At 38.5% G+C, this 23,682-nt stretch overlaps 2 protein-coding genes across 2 annotated transcripts in view; one reads left to right on the top strand and one right to left on the bottom strand.

Annotated features, from left to right (window-relative positions):
• EIF5B (eukaryotic translation initiation factor 5B) overlaps window positions 1-2,721 on the bottom strand; it is a 79,141-nt gene extending 76,420 nt beyond the window's left edge. The window contains 1 exon segment of the mRNA XM_020992848.2: window positions 2,487-2,721. Within this exon segment, the coding sequence (XP_020848507.1) occupies window positions 2,487-2,521 (35 nt within the window). The 5' untranslated portion in view covers window positions 2,522-2,721.
• Window positions 2,722-3,464: 743 nt separating this feature from the next.
• TXNDC9 (thioredoxin domain containing 9) lies at window positions 3,465-23,416 on the top strand. Its single transcript, XM_078146378.1, is given in 7 exon segments — window positions 3,465-3,816; window positions 4,566-4,708; window positions 6,489-6,700; window positions 14,276-14,288; window positions 14,291-14,393; window positions 16,687-16,941; window positions 19,069-23,416. Coding segments are annotated over 5 exon segments (678 nt in total). The 5' UTR covers window positions 3,465-3,816; window positions 4,566-4,708; window positions 6,489-6,511; the 3' UTR covers window positions 19,187-23,416.
• The last annotated feature ends 266 nt before the right edge of the window (window positions 23,417-23,682 follow it).

Genomic DNA, 23,682 nt, shown 5'->3' with positions numbered 1-23,682 from the left:
CTATTCTAAATCTATGACCTACTAAGCCTAAGATTCCATTTGATAACTAATAAGTATCTAATCAAAGTACAGTACAATTCTCTCCTGCCAGAAACTCGGTCTTTAAAGATTTTAAAAGATTTAAATGTTTTAAGAGGAATTATTAAATGGGGAATCTGCACTGTGGATTAGAAACCTACAAGAAAAAAGCATACTCTCATGCAGAGAAGTGAACTCATTTTGGGACAGGCCTAAGCCTTCCAAATTCTCTCTCCAAAAAGTCTGCATTCCATTCATATGTGAAGCACTTAAATATCCTAGCACTAAGCTGTATGTAAACACAAAGAGCAAAGGGAATAGACTCATCAGTGGCTAAAGTTTGCAATATTTTTCAATCATACCACCACCAGTAAGTTCTTTTAACAGGAATTAAAAGATAAATATAATACTAAAAGTTTAACAGATTGAGAATCAAAAGAAAAAAACCACTAATCATAGTAAGCATTTCTTCTGTCCTAGTTTTATAATAGGACATCTTTCTTTACTATTAATATTTCTTTTACTGTTCCCATTATTGTTGTTATGGTGGTATCTGAAATTATGTTCTAATCCCTTTGTAAATGATATTTCCAACTGGGAAGAAAGGAAAACTTCCACAGAACATGTCAGAGACCCAGACCTCGCTATTTTAAACTAATCTAAGTATCACATGGAAGTATTTATTAGACATAGGTAAATACAGCCTGTCTCTCATTGTAGAGCTACACATACCCCAAACCTTGTCAGTATATATTACTAAAAGTTCTCTTTTTATTGTCTATTCCTTCAAATTGGTAGAATTCTGGACAGTGGTTTTTTTTTTGCATTTCATGACTTGAGAATGGAATCTATTCTCTAAACTAAATACCCTCTTATAGTTCAAAGTTGGAAACCAGAAGGCAGGACTGCCATCACTTTGATATCACTATACATGGTTTTCCTAATCTATTTTTCTTTTAAATACAGGCCAGATCTCTAGACCCTGAATTCAAAATCCTAAGGTACAGAAGCCCAAACTTCTATGGATTTCTGATAATTAACATTCATGGTTACTTGATTATTTACTTCTATCACTTCAATACTATTTATCAGATTTCAGGTCACAAAACTTTTCTAAAGACATCAAAGCTTATATCTTGAACGTAGCAATATGTGAAAGTCAGTAGTCTCATTAATTAACCTCTTTTCCATATGCTAACTCAAGTTCACAAGGAATTTCATGACAAGGATTTTTCCAGTGCATTTTCCAGGGGCAAAAAGAAAACTAAGACCTAGCTTTCCTTTTCAACACCTGGAAGGGTTGGTTGCTGCATTAGTGGAAGACACTACTTACTTACTTACTCACTACAAGAAAGGGAAATAATAGTCCCTACAGAGAATACAGTGACCTCTCAAGGTGGCACCATGTATGGTACAAACATTACCAAAACCTCATACTAACTACAGAACCTCCTTTTCCTATCAAAAACCAAACTCTTAAAAGAGCTGTTATCAAGAAACAATCTCTTCATTCCGTCCTTCTCTTAACTCCTTTTTGAAGGGGCATTTAAGAAGCAATGAAACCAAGAAAAAGGCTGGTTCCAGAAGGAAAATTAGAAACCGTAACAAGCTGGATAATCAGACTATGAATAAGTGCGATCTGTGTGCATCTAAACCAGATAAGAGAAATAACATATGTGTGATCAACTCTTTAACAAGCGAGCGTGACCTACAGGCTGGAGAAACACTAAAAAACTTGACTGCAAGATGCAAATTCAGGAAGGCAGCGGTGTAGAAGAGGAGGATCAAATTTCCCTCCTTCTTACAAGTATAAAGTAGAGAACTACAGGTACAACAGAGAAAGAAAGGAAGGGGCTCATCCAGAAGCTGGCATCTTTTTTCCTAAGGGGATGCCTTCCCTGGCCCTTGTGGCCACTCAGCCCTACAATTTATTAGAGTCTCCCCGGGCTTCCGTGACCTTGCTCACCCCAGCCCAGCGGGCCCCAGACTCTCCACCCCACCCCCTAGGAATGGCCTCGAGCCCTTCCCCACTCCCTCGCACTCCCCTCAACGACAGGGGCTCAGTGCCCTGTACCCCTCGCGCGGGGCCGGGCTCCCTCCAGCCTCCCAAGTCCCCACTTCCCTCCGCCCCGCCCCCACCCCCACCCCGGTCCCGGACAGTACGAATTAGGGTTTAGTGGAAGACCTGGGGGTGGAGACTGACCCCGGGGCGGGAAAGGGAAGATCCGGCCCTCCCCTCCGGCCAGGCCAGCCGGTCCGCCCCAGCACATGGTGACTTAACTTTGGCGTCCCCCCGCCTGCCACCCCAGTTGACCCCAGGAGGCCCCTTTCCCCCGCCCCGGCCGTACTTCCTCCCCCGCGAGCCGGCGGGTGGTCGGGGGCTCGTGACCTCCCTCCCCTCCCCTCCCCAAAGCGAGACTCGTCCGCGCAGACCCCGCGCGCCCCCACTGAGCCGCCGCCGCCGCTACCTGTCCTCATTCTTGTTCTTCTGCTTCTTCCCCATCCCGTGACAATGGCTTTCGCGACTCCAGTACCTTCGCTCAGCCCCTTACTGACCCACAGCCCCCCAGCTGGTCCGGCTCTCTGTCCTTCCGCCGCCGCCGCCGCTTCTCGGACCCGGCTCACCACAGACCCGAACACGGGACACGGCACATATGGTATGAACTTGCACAGCGCAGGCGCATCGCCCCCGCCACCCTGGCGTGGGGACGCAGGCGTCTCATAGAGTTCTGCGTTTAAGGTAGAGCGTCCCCAGACTCCAGCGGGTGACGCTGAGTGAGGAGAGCGCTCCCTATCTTTGGGAATCAGAAGTGCAGGGTCCCGAGTGCCTGGCGGAGAACCTTCTACTACCGAAGCTCGTAAGAAGCTTTTAATCTTTTGCTTTACTGTTCTGTGATGAAGTTCACTTCTCCCAAGTCAGTCCAGCCAGTGCTGGAAAGCAAACTTCTGAACGGCTGTTACATCATTTGGAACAGAAGGAGAACTTCTGCGATCCATTTGGTCTTCATTCCACTGTTTAACATCTATAATTTTGTAATTGTGACCAAGTTCGACGTACCTATGGGGGAGCCGAAATTGGACACTCTCCACAAGGATACATGGCGCTATTCAATAAATAAAACAAGGGCATACTGAGTTTGTCCTCGCTTCGTAAAACGAGTTTCAATCCTCTCATTAAAAGAGAAAAAGTTGGATTTTTAAAAATCCTATGATTCTTATATGCTGTCTCAATTCTCATCTGGAAAAATAAAACCAGAAAATATGTTCAAGGAGATATATTTTACTTTTGCTATGTAGTTTACCATAGAACATTCATTGAAGGACTGGGGGGAAAGATTCAACCAAGCAAATGGGCAACACCCCCATCCTCAAAAATACAATTCCCAAGATGCATTGCTCCTCACGTCGCACCTCTAAGGTGCTGTATTGGAATTCTTTGGTCCGGAAGAGAGTCAAGAACCTTGGGCTTTTGCACTTTCCGTAGAAAAACCCAGGCAAGGCAATTCCGCCTATCTTCTGAGAAACCCAGAAGCCAAAGGGAGACGAGAGTACGCAGGCGAGCGGGAGAGCGCATGCGCCGGGGACGCTCACTTTCTCTCTCCTTCAGCGGCAGTCGGTTCGCGTCGAACGTGGAAAACAGCCAATGAGGGCTTAGTGTGTGCAAGTGGCTGGTGCCCACCCGCCACCGCCACCGCCGCCGCTGCTGTAGTAGAGCCAGAAGTAGCAGTGACCTTCCGCCAAGTGTTCGGCACTTCACGGGGGAGGGGGCGGGAACCGCAGCAATCGCCTTGATTTCAGGTGAGGTGAGCCCTGAGGCGAGAAAGCTAAGTTGGCGATGTCGGTAGGGCGACCGTAGCACGCCATGGGGAACGAAGAGCAGGGTGGGGAGCGGGGAGGGGAGGTGGGGGGGGGACGAAAGACGAGCGGGGTAGGCCTATGGGGGGAGGGGACGACGCCTCCAGGGCGCAATTGCGGACTGGGCCACGCATGCGTCTTTAATGGCTTTGAAGCCAGGGTGGGGGGAGATGGGGAGCTTGCCCTCACTTCAGCGACCGTTTTCCCATTTTGTGGGGTGGCCGGGAGAGGTGGGAATGGAGAAGGTGGAAGCGAGGTCTCGGAGGGGAACTCGAGGCTTCGTGGCTGTTTTTGAAGAACTCAGGCTTGCCCGTTCCCCAAAACAACCCCCACAGATGGGAAGTAAAGAAGGTTGTGTGAGGACACGGCTAATCCTTCGCCTTGTGTCTCCCCCCCCAAAAAAAAAACGGGCCACAGGAATTAGCGATTAAAGCTGGAAGGAAAGCAGAATTGGAGATGATCATAATGGAAGATGGGTAGGGAACTAACGGGACTGTGCGGTTTTTCATTTTCTTGATAGTTAACAGACCCGCCTCGAAGCTACTGTTACTAGATTTTAAACTGGCACACAGGGGCACTTGTTGACGGCCCAGTGACATGCAATCACGAATCGTGGTTGTGTAGTGGCTAACCTAGTCAACACGGAAGATGATTCCAAGGCTGTATTTCTCTATAAATGTTTTGTATTGTAGACAGCTGTTCCGCACCAGTGTGTCTGAGTCAGGGAAGTTTTGTTTAATTCAGACATTTATTAAGCACTTCCCGTGCGCCTGTCGATGAGGATACAAAGACTAAGACTTGGGGAAGGGGCCTTAGGAAAAGCTTCCTAGAGGAGGTAAGCACTTGATCTGGGCCTTGAAGGGAACTATTTCAGCCGAGATGATGATAGTGGGTACTTAAAGGCATGAAGGATGGAGGGAAGAGAAAGCAAAATGAGATAACAGAGTTTGGCTGGAACATAGATTGTTCCATTGTTCATTAAGGGAAACAGTGTGAAAGGAGTGCCAAAATCAGGAATCTTTATTTTAACCTTAGCAATGAGGACAACATTGTATGAAGAACATTGGAGTAGGATGCAGAAAACCTGAATTTGAATCCTGACTCTGCCACTAACTCCCTTTGTGCTTGTTCAGCCTTTTATGGTTTAGGGTTTTCTCATCTACAAAATGAGAATGTTGGACTGGATCACTAAATCATCTCTAAGTTTCTTTTTCACTCCAGATTTGATGTTGTGATCCTGAGGTTTTGGAGCAGGGGAATGACATAGTCAGACCTGTACATTAGGAAGATTACCTTGCAGCAGTTTGCAAGATCACTCAGAAAGGGAATAAATAGACTAAAAGTCAAGGAGAGACGAAGTAGGAGGATGTTAAAATAATCCAAGCAAAAATAATGAGGACCTGTGGTGGTAATGGGAGTAGAAAGAAAGGAATAGATGAGGAATTAGAAAGGTGAAATCGACAGGGTTTTGCAACTGATTGGACATGATGGATGAAAGAGAGGGAAGAATCAAAGATAATGCCAAAAATTTGAACCTGAGTGACACATTATAAAGATTCCTTTTTTGTCTTTCAGCAAATGCTTCCCTTTTACATGGAGCCTAAAACACTGAATTATGCCATGTAATGAATTCTGTTGTAAAATATACAGCACCAATAATGCTTATGCTGCAGATTATTATCATAGAGAATGTTTATTCGACAGACTGTGTCCTATAGCTCTTTTTTATTTACATTTATTAGCCAGTAGAATGTAAACTTCATGAAGAAAGGAACTATTTCCTTTTTCTGTTTGTATCCCTGGGCCTAGAAACCACATAGCAGGTGCTTAAATGTTAATTGACTTGAAACTTCCTTTATAAAAAGTATTGAGTCTTAGTGAAGTACATAAATGTAAGCTCCCACTCTGACAAAAGTCCTCTACCTGTCAATGCCCCATGGCTTAAAGGTAAGGCAAGTAGATTTCAGGCTCTGGAAAGCTTTCAGTTAGCAACAACAGACTATTTGTCTGTCATCCTTGAACTAGCCTAGCTGATTTCAGAAACTGATCACAAGATTGGCTGAAGGGGGATGAACTTTTCAGCTAGGGCGATTTTAAATTGAAAACCATCTACCAAGTTGTGGAGGGATTGTGGTTTGTTTTGGTGGCAGTTGTGCCCATGTTAATGAAATCATGCCTCCTTGGATTATTATTGTTGTATCTTAGACAATTCATCACATATAATTTTAACATTCAGGCCTCAGTTATTTCAGTAACTGTGCTTCCCCAACCCCTAGATTGTGAATTCCATAAGAGAAAAGACCATGTCTTATCTAACATTTCCCCAGTATTTCCTCCAGGGCCTATAGCACAGTAGTCTACATTTATAGTAGGCATTTAATAAGTATGTCTTAGTTTTATCACAGAAAAAGAATCTGAATCAAAAACAACTCTTTTTCTAATTGTCTTACTTTCCACGAGTGCATACTTAAGCCCTAGGAAAGGAAACAACTAGTCAAAATCACTGTGTCAGTTAGCTGTAGGCTGTTACTTGCTGACATTATGGAGAATGTAAGAAAACATGGTTTCATGTTAGCAACATTTTAATTGTGTATTTTTATTTCCCTACTTGTAAGGAGCGAATAATTCAGTCAAAAAAATGGAAGCTCATACGTCTGTTGACATGTTTGCAAAAGTCCTGGAGAATCAGTTGCTTCAGACAACCAGTATTGTGGAACAGCAGCTGGACTCTGAGATTCAAAAACTGGATCAGATGGATGAGGATGATTTGGAGCGCCTCAAAGAAAAGAGACTTGAAGCACTAAAGAAAGCACAACAGCAGAAACAAGTAACCTAGCTGCACTGGTTTCTGAAATTACTAAACAGTATGGTCCAAGTACCTTATACTACTGCAGTAGTTGCTGTCAGGCCTCACTTTTAGGAGTTGATAAATTAATGTGTCCTTGCCGTTGTTTAAAATTTGTATAAAGCAAGTATTTTTAGCTTAATCAATGTAATAATCTGAATACAGTTGCGCTTTTTTTTTAAATGAGGTCTCCAGATTAAGAACACTTTGTGTTCTCATTTGGTTAAAAAAGACAATGAAATCTAAGCAGAATAATAAACTAAGTGTCAAAAGACCTAAATTCCATGCATGCTTGCATTAATCTTATTGTAATTTAGCCTGCCAGCCTATAAAATGGTGGTGTTAATTATTGAAACTTTTTTAGAAGGAATATTTTTTGATGAAAAGAATGGCTGTGAAGTAGTTTGAGAGCTGTAGAGGAAAGATTTTCAATTATTCCCTGTATAAAGTTTGTCTAAAGCAAAATGCCCAAAGGGATGAGTTCTCTTTATATAAAAATAAACTAGAGGACCCCACCCCCACCCCCTAAGAAGAGGTGTAGAGGTAAGAAGTATGATTGATAGCTGGCAGCATCTCTGTCCTCTTTCTGCCTGGGAGATGGGAAGACAGAAAACTCTAGGAGGTAGGTGTGAGTGTGAGTAAATATGTGTTGGGAACTGAAAGAGCTGTACTCAAATATACTTTAAGCAATCGAATCAGTGTCATAGAGCTGAGACATCAGTTGAATGTTTCTTAAAATTCTATAAGTTGATTTTTTTTATAGTAAGAAAAAAATTTTTTTTCCAGTAAAACAAATGAGAACTACTTTACAAATTCTTATTGGTTTTTAGTTTATTGGTACTCCTAACACTAATTTTTCTGTACAGACACAGCAAAGGAGATAAATATGTAAAGAATTCTTTTGTAAAGGGAAAATTCCTCATAATGAGAAAACTATGCCCTAATTTTTTTGTTTTAAGTTCACATTTTTTAAAATAGACTTTTTTTAACAGCAAGGTATATATGTGCAGTATTTTGCAGCCTAAGCTGCTTTTCCTTTTACAGCACTGATAGATAAAGAGTAGTAAGGCAGTGCTTTAGGGATTTGAGGGTTAAAGGAGCACAGTATTAGGATTTATTGAAAATACGTGTTCAGTTGGAATATCGCATACATAAACTCTTTTGAAGAACATAGAATTAAATGTGAAATTTTGCTAATGGAATGAAAGAGGAAAATACTTATAGATATGATATATAGGTTGATACTCAGACTTTCAGTGCCCTAATAATTCAAGATAAGATAGGTCAGATTGGTGTTTTTCATTTTCTTAGTAACTGTTCAAATAATTTTTGTTCAGAAACTAATTAGGATGGATATTGGGCCCATTGCATTGTTAGGACAAAAAGCTGTTTGCAGAAATATCTAAATTTATTTTATGGAGCAATTGAATCTTACTTTTGAAAGCTTTATTACAGATTAATGAAAGTAAAATTAAAGTGTGTCTTATGAGGAAATAGAGAAGAATAGTGGTAATTTTACAAGGGTAAAGACTATTTGGGGAGAGCTGTGCAGATAGTATCCTCATTCAGCCGCCTGTTTTGGGTAAGAAATAGGAGAAAAATCAAGATATTTTCAGGGAAAGAAGTAATAATACATGCTACGCAAGACTCACTGCTTAACCAACTAAGTGATTAGGAGGGAAGCCAGCTAAATTTTGGGAGCAAATGCAAAATGGTTAAAAGGAAAGGAGTTTGGAAGGGAGGTGACTTGGTAGTTGGAATAGGTGGTACCAGTAATTGGAGGGAATATTCTGTAGAGTAGTGATGTCAAAATCAAATAGAAATGGATTCCTGTTGCTGCATATTGCCTTAGAAAATCACAAATTAACATGATCAGTGGTGTATCATATTTTTATTTATTTTGTTAAACATTTCCCAATTACATTTTAATTGAAGGAAGAAAATAATGTATAATCATGTTGAAAAATAAACTGAGGAACAGATTATAACAGTCTTTAAGAGCCTCTGTGGCACCCATTCAAAGATCTCTTCTTTTAACCCAGTCCTTTGGACATATGAGACTTCACACTTGTTTCCATCTTTTAGTTTGCTGTGTAATTCTTGGAAGGAGCAATAGTTTTCACCCTCAATAATTTTCCCTTTTCAGCCTTTTAAAAAAAACATGTCATGCTCTTAAACTTAAAAGAGAATAATAATTAAAGGAAACTAATTTTTAACAGATTATAAATCACTAGATTACTATTAAGCTCCAGTTGTCAGCAGTGTAATATTTTACAAAGGACATACTTAATAAATCAACTTTTATTAAGATAAAGGTTTTTAGACATCCTATATGTAACTACTCTCCAGAAAAATCAAATAGTATTTTAACCTCATAGTGTTTCTTGCCAGTAAGAACTATGCAAATAAAACTCTCTCTCTCTCTCTCTCTCTCTCTCTCTCTCTCTCTCTCTCTCTCTCTCTCTTTCTCTCTTTCTCTTTCTCTCTTTCTTTCTTTTTCTTCTCCCTGCTGAAAAACTAAACAGAAGAGTTTATATTTATTGGATCCTAGAATCGATAGGGAGCCACTCTAATTTATTGAGTGACATAGTTAGATATGTGCTTAAGGAAAAGAATTAATGGAGTGGAGAAAGACTTGAGGCAGGGAGACTAATTAGGAGGCTATTAAAATAATCTAGTCGAGAGCTGATAAAAGACTGAACTAAAGTGGTGACTATGAATGGAAAGACGGGGTTGGAAGTGAGAGATGTTGTGATGGTAGCATCATCAAGATTGGGCAACTTATTGGTAATGTAGGGTGAGAGAAAGCAAAGCAAAAGAAAGCCTCAGTGATAATGCCAAGTTATGAACCTGGGAGACTGAAAGAATGGTGGCTCCTTCACCAGAAATAGGGAAGTTTGAAAGAGGTGGTTTTTGGTGACAAGATCAATTCTGTCTTGACATGTTGAGTTTGAGATGTCTCAGGGACATTGGGTTTGATGTGTCTAACAGGCAGTTGGTGATGTGGGACTGAAGCTGGAGAGAAACTGGGGCTAATGAAGAAATTTGTCAATCTTTTACATAGAGATGATAACTAAACCCGTAAGAATCCAGGTTAGAGCCTTAGAGAGCACCTATAGTTAGGGACTATAATATGGATGATGAGCCAGTGAAGGAGACAAGAAAGGACTGGTCAGACAGGTAGAAGATCCAGAAGACAGTGTCTTGTAAAAGCAAAGGGGAGAGAATATCTGGGAGGAGGGAGTAGTCAGCAGCATCAAATGCAGCAAGAGAGTTCAAGAAGGTTGAAAGCTGATAAAAGATCTTCATGTTTGCCATTCACTGACCATTGGTAGCTTGAAAGAAAGTCATTTCAATAGAATGATGAGGCCAAGATAGACTGCAGAGGATTGAGAACTTAGTAAGAGAAGAGTAAGGTGAGAGCAGTGTTTGTAGACAGCTTTTTCTAGGCTAGTTTGACTGAGAAAAGAAGGAGAGAAATATAGGGCAGTAGTTTGAGGGGATCTAGTGAAAGTTTTTTTGAGGGTGGATAGAGACTTGGGCATGTTTGAAGGGAGTAGTGAAAGAACCAATTGATAAGGAGAAAAGCTGAAAATTAGGGAGAGGGGATGATAGAGGGTTTAGTCTGCTGGAGAAGATGGGAATCAAGGAAGCGTATAAAAGCTTTGCCTTAGCAAAAGAAGCAGGTTGAGTATGTAAAACGGCTAAGGGGGCCAGCTAGGGGCACAGTGGATAGAGCACTGACCCTGGATTCAGGAGGAACTGAGTTCAAATGTGGCCTCAGACACATAATAACACTTTCTAGCTGTGTAACCCTGGACAAGTCATTTAACCCCATTGCCTAGCCAAAAAAAAACTGCTAAGGGCAGCAGTTGGATTTTATCTGCCAAGAATGAAAATTTAAAAGAACTTAGTGTTTCTTAAATATGTTCACAGAGTCTCAACTTTCATTTGATAAGAAATAGTCACACTGCTCATATCTGTCAGTTTACCTATTTTGGTAGGGAAAAAATATTCCTAAGTACTACTTGCTGTTCAGTGAGGCTAAAAGAAAGAACTGTGTGATTCTGTTCATCATTTTTATCAGCAACTTGGGTAACATGGAAGTCTATTATAACTAACAAGGACACTTATTATGTTTGCAAATGACACAACTGAAGGGGAAGAGTAGCACATATACTGGATAACAATTAGTATTCCAAAAGAACTTAATAGAATCTAACTGTGGGACAAAACTGACAAAAACGAAATTAATAGAGATAAATGTAAAAGTCAGAATACCAGTTGTTAAGTACAGAATGAACAAAACCTAGACAATAAACAGTCCACATGGAGAAAAACACCTAGTTATGTTAATTGATTTAGAATGAGCCAACAGTATGATGGGGTTGCCAAGAAAAAGAAATGCAATCTTACGCTGAATTACTAGAGTATAGTGTCTAGACTAAGGGAAGTACTATGCTGTTGTGGTTCAGACCACATCTGTAATACTGTGGTCAGTTTTGGATGCCACATTTTGGTAAAAACATTGATAAACTGGAGTGTATTTTTAAGGAGGACAACCAGATTTGTGAATGGTGTAGACAAAATGTCATGAAGAATGAGCCAAGGAACCAGGGACATTTAGCCTGCAAAAAACAGATTTGAGGGGCGAGAATATAATGGTTTTATCTAGATATTTGAAAATCTGTCATATGGAAGAGATGCTTGACTTGTTCTCTGTAGATCCAAAGGGCAGACCAATGTCTAGATGAAAATTAAAAGCAGATTTCAACTAAGGATAAGGAGGAATGTTTGCCTAACAGAGCTGTGCAGTTCAAAGATGGTATGGGATGCTGTAATCAGTAGTGAAGGCCTTACCCCAGAAATCATGGAGATCATAGAAGACCATCTAATCTAGTCCAATCCTCTCATCTTATAGAGGAGGGAACTGAGGCCAAAAGAGATTAATTAATTTGCCGAGAGTCACATAGTAAAGCAACAGAGGTGAGTTTTGAACCCAGGTTCTCTAATTCCGGAGTCATCGTTCTTTCCCCTGCGCTAATAACATTTGATCACAAACTAAAGTACATCAAGAATAATGTGGAGGGAAGCATTTGGTAGGTCGGAGTTTAGATTATTTAGCCTCTAAGATTCATTCCAACCCTGATTTGTGTAGCTTGTCCACCTCTCCTCCTTCCTGGGAGCTTGTACAAGTAGTATGATACCTGATTCCCTGACATTTATCAAAGACAAATAGAAATTCCCCTCTTCCCACACAATTATTTTCACAAATGTAATTAAACAAATAGAATTTAGCCTTATATAATTAACTTTTGTTTATAGAATTTTAAGGGAACTTTGTGTTCCTAAACGGAACACAACAGAACAGAGGTATTAGTGGTCGGTGTCTAGCTCAAACACCTGTCTGTAAATTAACATGTTGAAAGTTTTCAGAAGGCTTCTTTTAAAACCTTATGTTAAGTATACCATGTAATTTTCAGAGCATTATTAAATCAAAATGATTACCTTAGACATGTTATGACTAATTAGTATATTTAAGGATAAGCTGCACCAAATAGGAAAAGAGAGAGAAAATACAAATTATTTTCTCAAAATAAAAAGCATAAAAGGCATATAATTTGATTTTCAATGTAGTTCTACAAATGTCTTTTAATTTTCTGCTAGGCATGGTAAAACATAAAGATAAAATATCACACAGACCCTGACCCCAAGGGCCTTACATTCTACCATTATGTCCTAGGAGGATGCACTAATAAAACTTGTAAAAAAAATACAATACAAGGTATAGGACGAAGATCTAGATAAGTTGTTCTATGAGAATTTAAGGATAGAAAACAATTTTAGTTGCAGAATAGTGAGGACAGGTAAGAATATACAGAGAAGGAAGTACCTGAGCTAACCCTTGCAGAAAGAATGAATTCTGAAAGAAATGAGGTAAGTTGTTCTTGGCATGGGAAGAGAAGTATTTATAGCGCTTACTGTGTACCAGGTACTGTGTTAAGCATCTTTTACAAATATTTCATTTTATCCTCATGTCAACCCTTTGCTGTTATTATCTCCATTTTACAGTTGAGGAAACTGAGGCAAACAAAGGTTAAACGACTTGCCCAGGTTCACACAGCTAGAAATTGTCTGAGGCTAGATTTGAACTCTTGAGAAATAGCCAAAACTAATCACATGGGTGGGCAATGGCATTCTGAGTTTAGGGAATAAGCTAGTGGCCCTGCTTAGCTAGAATGTAGAGTTTGTGAAGGGGAGTAGTATGAAATGAAGCTGGAAAGGTAAGTTGGAGAGACTTTTAAATATCATATTGGGACAATTATATTTTATGATCTGGATAGGTAGTCACTGAAGATTATTAAGCAGGGGAGAAACATGGTGAAACCTCTGCCTTAGGAACACATGTGAAGTATAGTTTGGAGAAGGGCAAATTGAGTAAGGTTTGTAACAGTATTTTAAGCAAGAGATATGAACCAAATCAAGGTGGTAACATAAGTAGAATGAAGGGGACAAATGCAAAAAAGATCTTGTAGAGGTAAGAACAGGATTCAGCAAATGCTTAGATCATAATAACTGACATTCATATAATGTTTCAAAAGTTACAAGCAAATTTATATGTATTAACTAAAGTAATATTCACAAAAAAACATATGAGGTAGATACTACAGGTATTCCCTTTTTACAAATGAAGAAATTGAGACTAAGAGAAGTTAGTGACTTGACTTTAGTCACATAGCTAGTAAATATCAAAAGTAGTACTTGAACCCTGAAGTTTATCACTTTTCCACTACAACATGCTTAACTCTATGGATACACTAAGGAGAAGAATCAAAGATTACTGCACAGTTTCAGATTTGAGTGACCTGAGAAGATGGTGATGTAGTCAACAAAAAAGAATTAGCAGGGGAAAATGATGATTCTGTTTTGGTCATGTTGGGTTTGAGATGTGAATAGGACCATGTGGAGATTTGTTAGAGATGGAGGACCAGGTAGTAGGAGAAGTAGAGGAGAGATCAGGAATGGCAGTTGAGATTTTGGAGTCATGTGGATGAAAGTGACCATTGAAAACATGGGGATGAATGAGATTGCCATGGAAATCATCATGGAGTGAGAAGGAAAGGGCTGAGAACAGAGCTAGGGGCATAACCAGCCACATGTAGAGAAGAGATAGTTGTTGAGCATTAAAAAGTACTCAGAATAACCGACAGGTGAGAAAACTGGGAGCATAGTACAAGGAGGATAAGGACTGCGTCAGGAAAAATTTACCTGAAGGAGCAGGTTTGAAATCATTAACAACTTTTGAGAGAGCAATTTCAATAGGGAGATTGGGTTGAAAATCAAATAGCAAGGAGTTGAAGTGATTGAGGAAGTGGAATCAGTGAGTAGGAGGTTTTAATTATTTTCAAGTTAATCAGTCTAAAACTTATTTGCTGCAAATTATTTTAGTGACTAAAATAAAAATTATTTTACATGCTTACCCAGATACTTGATTAACATCCCTACCTACTGAAAAAGAAATTTCAAGTGTCATTATTTCCTTTCTTTCCAACTTAGGAATGGCTTTCAAAAGACATGGTGAATACAGAGAAATTCCTAGTGAGAGAGAGTTTTTTCAGGAAGTCAAGGAAAGTAAAAAAGTGGTTTGCCATTTCTACAGAGATTCCACATTCAGGTAACTGAACTGATATCTGGTGAAGGGATTTTATAATGTTAGAAAAATATAATAAATAGAATGTTTAAAGGAACTTAGGAAAATTGAACAGGTTGCCTACTTTTAAAAGGTTAATTTTAGAACTTAACATTCAAAGTTGTAATGTTACAGAAAAAATGAGCCTTCCTATAGAAATTATTTACATTTCTTGAATTGTTTTAGTCACTTCTAATAGTAACTCTTAGACATGTGCTGTACAGTTTAAAACTTTTGTCAAAGGAAAAAATAATTGCCTTCCTTGCCTAAAGTCTTTATAATAGTTAAGTTTCACTAGCCTGTTCTTTAGTGAAATTGTGTTCTTGTGATATTCTTGTGGGACCTTTGTAAGTCAGGGACCTATCTAGAAGGCAGAGATAGGACAGCTTTTTAGAAGGCTTTGTCAAGTGGTTGTGTATTTACTTCCTCCTAAAGAAGGGGGAGGGTGGTACCAATATTGGAAGGGAAAGATGTTGGCTACCTGCTTGTTAGACCCTCCTCCCACCTTCAAAAAAGTCACTGAAGTGTGAACCTCCAAGTTAAGTCAAGACACATAATTGAAGACATGACAGGGACTCGAAGTTATTATAGCATTTTGAGCTAGATCCCCCCCTCCCCCAAAGCCATTTTTCTATGAAGTCCATTTTTAGTTTGCAGACATTTTCTTAGGAAAATAAAATAAACATCAGCCTTATCGACTAACACCTTAATTATCAGTTGACACTTTAGCAGGATTAGTTGAGAAATGAATAAATAAATGAAAAAGTATTTAAGTGGTTCCTGTATGCCAGTCATTGCAAGAAATAGAGGGGGCATCTGGGATCAGGAAGGGACTTGGGAAGAGAGAAAGGGTGAGATAATCCAAGAAGTAGAAAGATATCCAAGGCAAATTTGCCTCACCCTAGCTGTCTATTTAAAATCATTTCTCACTTGGCATTCACGCAATAGATAGCCAACTCCAGTCTATACCTTATAATTTTCCTTAGTAAACCTAAAAATATCTGAATGTACAAAGCAAATACTAGAAGATATTTTCCAAGGGAAATCTTTTAAATAGCTTCCCCTAGTGCATTTTAAATGACTGCTTGGATGCTTTCTTTCAAGATACTGTTTCTTCATTTAAGAGATTTTTATTTTTGCACACTTGTACACACACACACACATCCTCTCTCTGTATTCAAGTTAAAATAGTATCCTCAAGGTTAACACTTATTCTTGTTTTTATCTCCCTGTTATTTGTCATTCACCATAATTCTTACACCTAAAATGCTTGACAGATACGTGAAGACACAAAAGTGAGGTGGTGAAAATAACCAAAACCTTTTTCTGGACCACAGATGACCTCCATGCCACTGATTAAGCCTCAAGAACATTGGGACTTAAATAATTCACAGAGTACTTAACTGGGTACAAAAACTAGCGTGTAGGCATTTGCTGTCCTTCCACAGGGGTACGAGTGTTTCAATCAGGAAAAGTAATGTATTGACCATTTTAAAACAAATAGTCGGATTCTTTTTAAAGAACATGTTTCTTGATAGGCACCTGTATTTCCAGTTACTTCTTAGATTGAGAATAATACTTTGGCAATGACAAGGTCACCTCACTTAATGCTTCTTTTTTTCTTGGTATACTTTCAACCCAGAATAGTCAGATCTCATGAGATAATAACTATAAAGCCCTTAGCACAGTGTCTGGAACATGGTAAGCACTATATAAATGTTAGCTGCTGTTATTGTTGTTATCATCATTAATCTTCGTCATTTCAATTAACAATCAAGGGCCTACTGTGGAGAAACGTTGTCAGATCCTTTTGACAGTGGACAGAGCTAAAATGGTCTTGCTTATTTAATTAAAGATATTGATTACCACTGACTATCATGATGTCACATGGAGGGTTTTTTTTAAGTTTTCTTTCATTGGCACCATTTTTTCCTTTGGAATTTCTCAAATGGGGTGCTAAATGTTTATGATTCTCTCTTTCCTGCCCCTCCCTTTTCAAATTCAATGCTTATGAAACTCCATTTAGAAAAAGTGTTAATGAGATACAGTCTGGTTTTGCTTGGCCCAGTTAACGTGCCACAGTAGCATAGCAGTAATTGATTGAAGAATATCATAAGGGAAAGTCTGATTTCCTACCGCAAAAACAGCTTATAAGATAAAAATAAAATGGGTTCTAATAAAATCTCACGTTCTGCAACCACTATTGCTAAATCTCCTTTATAGCAAAAGTATCTAGTCTGTTTGATTTTTTAATTTTCATTTGTGTTTGGCTTTACAGATGTAAAATTCTAGATAAACATTTGGCAGTATTGTCCAAGAAACATTTGGAGACCAAATTCCTGAAGCTAAATGTGGAAAAAGCACCTTTCCTATGTGAAAGACTGCGTATCAAAGTTATTCCCACCCTCGCTCTGGTGAAAGATGGAAAAACACAAGATTATGTAGTAGGTTTTACTGATCTAGGGAATACAGATGACTTTACCACAGAAACTTTAGAATGGAGACTCGGTTGTTCTGATATTCTTAATTACAGGTAACTTTTTTAAATGGCACATATTTGCTTTTATTTATGTTTTTGGTTGCTGTTTTTAGATTGCATTTTGTAATTTAGGATTATTTGGACAGAGCAAAAATAGGGCTTCAGTCAAGTTTGTAAGAATACAAATCTTTCTAAAAGAAAAGTATATTTTGTAAAACTAAACTTAACAAAGTAAGTGAAGCAGAAGAATGCCTAAACATTCATGCAGATAGATTAATTAAGCCAAAGTGATATTTACAGATAAAATTAAATTTTGGAGCACTCTTAATTTTGACACTTTTAGACTTAAGTATCATTCCCTGGAATGGTATATTCTCAGATTGAAGATAAACATATTTGTGCAATCCAAAATTGACTTTAATCATTATCATCAGTGAAAAATAAGAGAATCTGCTTCTTCAAGAAAAATATTTTATTACAAATCATTAGCTGTATAACTTTACCTGTTGAACCCAAAATTTATGCAGTCTTCATCTTCTGTAATATGCATTCTGAGAAAATATAATGAGCTTTCTAATTCCCGATTTATTTCTAAACTAACTTCAAAAACAGCTTTGAGACACCCTCTTCTCCAAACAAAAATAGCTTATCTCTTTGTACAAGTCATAACATGTCATATCATCCTTTGAGTCCCTTACCTGGTCTACAAGAACAGCAAAAGGTAAAATGATTGGAATTATGATGTCACGCCTTATTTTCCTTGCCGCTCCTTGAGGAGCTAAGTTCCTGATGAATACCTGCTTCATAAGTTAGAAAACTATATCATTTCTTCTTCTTCATCACACAAGATAGTTTATGTTCTTTTTTTTTCTAGTTTTTAGTTTTTTGTTTCCCTCCCAGATTTCTTCTAGATATTCCCAAAGCCATTTCTACAATGAAAATAGATTGGGAAAACTTTTAATGTTTAATTTAATGATTAAATGTTCCTGTTCTGTAGAGTCAAAACCAGAAGAGTAAGTTTAAAAAAAAAAAGATTAAAATAGCTTTGCTTGTATTTATTTTTTCCCTGGATATCTTCCTGGACTGTTAACTGTTTCAAGTTAAGGAAACTGAGGTACCATAGTGGTTTGTTGATCCTCCATAGAGTTTGGTTTGGGGGTTTTTTTTGGGGGGGGGACAGTTTATCAAGGGAAATTATGTAAGGAGCAGCATTGTACTGGGTTAACTTCCAGGAAAAAAAACAAAGATCAAGTATGTCTAATACTGACAGCCATCACATAATCTTACTTTTTTCTTAGATTGTCTAACAAGGTGACCAATAACATTTTTACAGATAGTTATTAATGAGAAAACAAAAAGGAGACAAGATTATTTTCCTTTTTAAAAAAAGGGTTAATTTCAGTTTACCATGTGCTAGGATTCATTTAATTTCACAGTTCTTAAGAAAGCTGCCAGTACTAGAGTTCTTTAAGTTCTCAGAAATGTTTTGTTTGTTTTTAAATAATTTTGGATAGGTTAGTAACCTGTGGTAAATAAATAGAACAATATTGAAATTAAGGAAAGGAGATACCTAATACAACTGTCCAAAGGCATACTAGGCAAGTGTGTCCTCAGTATTTGGGTTACTACTTCCTAAAAGATAGTGAGATAACATGTACAGAAGAGCATAAATTCTTTCTTGCCATTGTGAGATCATTTGGTATAATAATGTAGAAAGTATGTCATTTTACCTGCTCATTTTGTATAAACTTAAAAATTATTGTGCATTCAGTTTCCTAATGGGATAAAGGAAAAAAATTTGTATTTTCTTTCTTACAGTTTTCAATTCATACTTACTCTACAACTATATTTAATTGCTTAGCTTTATAGATATGTATTTACCAGTACAGTGACATCTGTTGTATAAAGTGCAAAACACAGTGGTTTTTAAATATCATTGCATTATTACCCAGCAATCCCATTCTCAAAACACAGTATAAAACCATAAACATTAAAACTGTTAAATTATGAGTCTATAACAAAGATGTTAATCCTGCCTCCTGGTCCCCATGTTATTGAAGAAATTCCACTGTACTTTGTGAATTTTACTAAAGGTGGAATTGTTCCAGTTTTTTGAACAACTCATATCTTATGATAATTCTCATATCTTTAAATATCTTTTCATATTTCTTTGATTTTTAGTGGAAATTTGATGGAGCCACCATTTCAAAACCAAAAGAAATTTGGAACCAACTTCACAAAACTGGAAAAGAAAACCATCCGAGGAAAAATATATGATTCTGACTCTGATGATGACTAGAGCTCTGCTATAAATCTTTGTAAATCATCTTTTGTTTCTGCATACTTCAATTCTAGGAATGTTTTCTAAAGCCTATTATTTTCAGTACATTTGAACATGATGCTCATTTTCTATACAGTTTTATACAACTGAATCATGGAAGACATCTTAAATATTTTCTGTTTGGAGGTCATTTTTAGGTTGAAGAGAATATCTGAGCTCTTCTGAATTAATAGTAGAAAGTGACTGAATTCTTTCTATTTCTAGGATTAAGATTTATTTCCAAATGTGTTTTCTGTAATCTCCATCTAAATGTGTTGATACCATTCACTTACTGATTTCAAAAATAGCATCACAGGGAACTATTCCAGGAGTAGCTTTTAAACAGCATTCTTTTCTTTGTAGAACCATATTCTGTGGCATTGACTAGAGTCACCACTTTGCACTCTTCATTTATAAAGGGTTTTTCACTTCTGGGATGTTCCAAATCAGCTGTCTAAAAACTGCCTGTTTACCAACCTTCAACACCATGGTACAGTTGGGTTTGACTGATGATAAGTCAGCCATTCCAGACTATGAAAATATTGCCTTATTCAAAAGATTAGATTTTACAATTCTTGCTTCCTTTTGTATTTTTTGAGACAATTAAAAAGTGATAAGGTTATTTGGTAATCAGCAAATTAGAAAAAAAAAAGCTTGGCAAGAACATGCTACAGTGAAGGAGCAGTCAATGGGATTCCCCTCAAGAAATGAAACCCTTGAACAGCCTCCTTCACTCCTTTGATCCCTTTCCCCAGAGCACTAGTAGAACTACACCTGGCCTGAATTTGAAGAGACACAGGCGGCAGTGAAGGGCTGTGCCTGGGGCAGCCCTGCAATACAGGATAGGCTCATAAATTTTAAGGGTCACTAGGTCATCCAGTCCTAAATCCCCATTTGATAGATGAAAAAACAAAAGTACAAGCGACTTGCTGCAGGGTTACATAGTATGTGAGAGGTGAGATTTGAAACCATATCCTCTGATTTCCAATCCAGTGCTCTTTCTACTGCCTCTCAAGAAAATACCTTACATCAGTTCTTTGACATCTCTTAACATCATTGGTTGGGACTTTTATTTGACCTCAGCAAGAAAAATAAAATAATCTGAATGATAGTGTTTAGTGTCTTGGTTTTTAACATCTTTTTAGAGCAATACATTGCCTTTCTCAAAGGGGCTTTTGGGAACCAGGCACTAACTTTCCTGTAGTTCAGGCACTCAGTCATCCTGTAGGATTGTAGATTGAGTAGGTTGTTGACAGGTTTTCAGGAAACAACTCTGAACAAGTCCAGATCTGCCCCTGGAACTCAGCCTGACACTTTTAATGAACACCTGAGATTACCCCATCATACTACAGATCTCTGCCCTGTCCTGAGAGACAGGTTCTCATTTAAGCCCACTGATGCTGTAGCCACACGTTTTTCCCTCTACTAATTAATGGGAAATAAATTGAGTTTTAAAAAGGAAAAATACTTGAAGAGTATTGTTATTTGTACCTGAATAAAGGCTTTTGTTGATTTCTACAGAGCCAGCTTGTTTAAAGGAAGTATTAGGAAAAAAATTTTACAGAAATATGTAGGGCAGTGAATATAAAATGGCTTTTACATGAACACATCTGCAGTGTTTCAGGTTTCCCTTACGACCAAACTACTCTTGCCTTAACTCAGTCTGTTTTAAACTACATGGTTTTCCCTCATAAACATGTTTAGTTGCTTTTTCATTCCTGTTTTAGAATTATACAACTCTTCTGTCATTGAGCTATAGATGTGTCTCAATCCTTTTCCCAGTAATTCAAAGAACATTTTATCCTTTGGTTTTATTTCAAACAAAACCCATTTAGGAATGCCTTACTCTACATTTTGTTAGCTCTGGTGCTATAATGTGATTTGTGCCATTATCTTTGGGTTGCCTTTTTTTCTTTGGGTTTGTTTTTTTTTTTTGGGGGGGGGGTTGGCCAGAAAAGTATTTGGATATCTAAGGAGGAAAAATACTCCAAACACCAAAAAAAAAAAAAAAAAAACCAAGCACATGGTTACAAATGGAGCCTTGTGATTTTAAAGCTCCTAAAAGCACAGTCCCGGACTAGCTGCCAAAGTCCTGCTTTTTCTTTTATAAACCCCAGCTCCTTTTCTATCGTGGTCACCACTCATTTTTCCACCTGAGTTCTTGTCCACCAAAATATTCCAGCAGAAGAGGATGCAGATCTCTAATTTTGTTCTCCCATACTCTGCAGTCTGAAATAAGCACATGACCCTAGTCAGACTCTGCAAAAGTTTTTACTGCTAGTAGATCATTTTTTATCAGAACTTCAGATTTCTTCCTATTGGAAACTCCCTCCACTGATGAAATGAGATATTTGTAAAGCACCTAGCACAGTGCCTGGCACGTAATAGGTGCTTAATAAATGCTTTTTCCTTCCCCCCCCCTTTCCTATAATGCATAGTAGCAGTTGGTCTGTAGTTTATAGTCTTCATCAGAAGAGACTATGTGACTATAGCTAGGATGTGTTAACATTGTGATTAAGGCTGACCCCTAGCTTTTTGTCATGCTGCCTCCCATAAAGTTTCATTATGTTCCCAATAGTTTTTGGAGTGCTCTATGTCCAGATTCCTTTAGTATGAGTCATGGGAGGAGTAGTTAGATACACAGAAATTCTGCTCATAGCTGAGTCTTCAGAAATGAATTTCCTGTACATCGAGCCATCCTTGTACTTGCCAGCATTAGGTGGGGATTAGGGAAGTGTGAATAACTTCAATTTTAATAGAGGTTTAGATAGTAAGGAAAGATTAGTTAAAGATCAAATGTCATCGAGTTAGAAGTGATCATAAAAATGCAGATGTTCTAGAGCGATAAGGATAGAGGAGCAAGGCGGATGGACAAATCTGTTTGAGATTTTAATGTGCGTAAAGTGTGACTGTCCATTATGTTCATAAGATCCTAAGTTTAGAGCTAGCAGAGACCTTGGCAGTTAGTGCATAAATTAACCCCTTTTCTCAGTCCTCGGCCTTCTTGGCAGCATGTGACACTTGAGCGCTCTCTCACCGCACACACTCTTCTCTCGGTTCTCTTGCCTGTCTGACTGTGGCTCAGTCTGTTGCTGCCTTATCTTCTGTATTATGTCCCCATTGCTCTATCTCAGACTCTCTTCTACTTTATTGCTTAGAAAGTGACCTCATCAGCTCCCATGGGTTGAACTATATCTGTATGAATGATGTTCGTATCTATATGTCCAGCCATGGTCTCTCAGCTAAGCTAGAGGCAGACATCTCCATCTGCCTGTTGGACATTTCAAACAGGATGTCCTATAGGCATCTCAAATTCACCGTGTCTGAGACCAAACTAGTTCTTTCCTCACCCAAGCCATCTTTCTCTAAATTCCCTCTTTCTGTGTACCACCATGCTCCCAATCAGTGAGGATTACAACTTCCATGTTATCCCTGACCTCCCTCCCTCACCCTGTATATCCAGTCAGTTGCCAAATCTTAGCAGTTTAATCTTGACATTTCTTATTTTCTCTTTTCTACTCTACTGAGCACCACATTAGTCTAGGCCTCCTTCACCTCTTCCCTAGACTACTGCAATAGCACTTCATTGCCTTTGCCTAAACTTCTTCCCCTTTCTAATCTGTCTTCCGCCAAAAGCCACCAAAGTGATTTTCCTCCAGCTCTGTTCTGAGTTACTCCCATACTGGATAAAATGAATGGCACGCTGTTACCTTTAGATGTTTAAATATCTTCATTTGGTATTTCAATATCTTCACAACCCACCTTCCCAGCCTTATAGCTGTTGTACTTGCTTCTTGGGGCTATTGTTTGGGACCAGATGAAATCCTACAGGCTACAGTTCAGCCAGACTGCCCCTCTTGCTGTACCCCACACATGCCGTCCATCTGCTATCTCCAGCCTCACCTTTGGCTGGCTGGCTATCTGCTTGAAATGTACTTCCAAACTGATCAAGCACCACCCTCAACATAAAGTGTTTCCTAATGTTCCCCCCCCCCACCGCCTGCCCCCTCAGCTACTAATGCTCTCCCTCCAAAAAATTTACCTCATTTATTTTATATGTGTTATGTGTACACTTAGTTATATACATGTCTCCTCTAATAGACTGTAAGCTCCTCGAGGGCAGGGACTTTTACTTTTGACTTTGTATTCTCAATGCCTAGCATAGTGTCTAACAACATGGTAGGTGCTTAATAAATGCATATTGTTTGATCAGGCCTCAGTTTCCTAAATTAAATAAATGGGAGTGGGAGGGAGATTAGACCTGAACATATATAAGGTCTCTCATCTGGAAATCCTATGATACTCCCTTGAACTTCAGGCTGTCCTGGCCTTGGTATTACCTCCTTTGTCCTTCCCACAGTTCTTAGAATTCCTCTTCTCTGACTTACTTAGTTATACTAAAGTACACACACATTTGGTAAGGTTAATTCCACTTTTTTTGGTACAGCCGATCTTCACCTATTTCATACGATTGT

The sequence above is a fragment of the Phascolarctos cinereus genome, unplaced genomic scaffold (assembly GCF_003287225.1).
Source record: "Phascolarctos cinereus isolate Bilbo 61053 unplaced genomic scaffold, phaCin_HiC Scaffold_726;HRSCAF=1367, whole genome shotgun sequence".
Classification (NCBI taxonomy): domain Eukaryota; kingdom Metazoa; phylum Chordata; class Mammalia; order Diprotodontia; family Phascolarctidae; genus Phascolarctos; species Phascolarctos cinereus.
The sequence above is the reverse complement of the archived record's forward strand: the minus strand, read 5'-3'. Positions and strand labels throughout refer to the sequence as shown.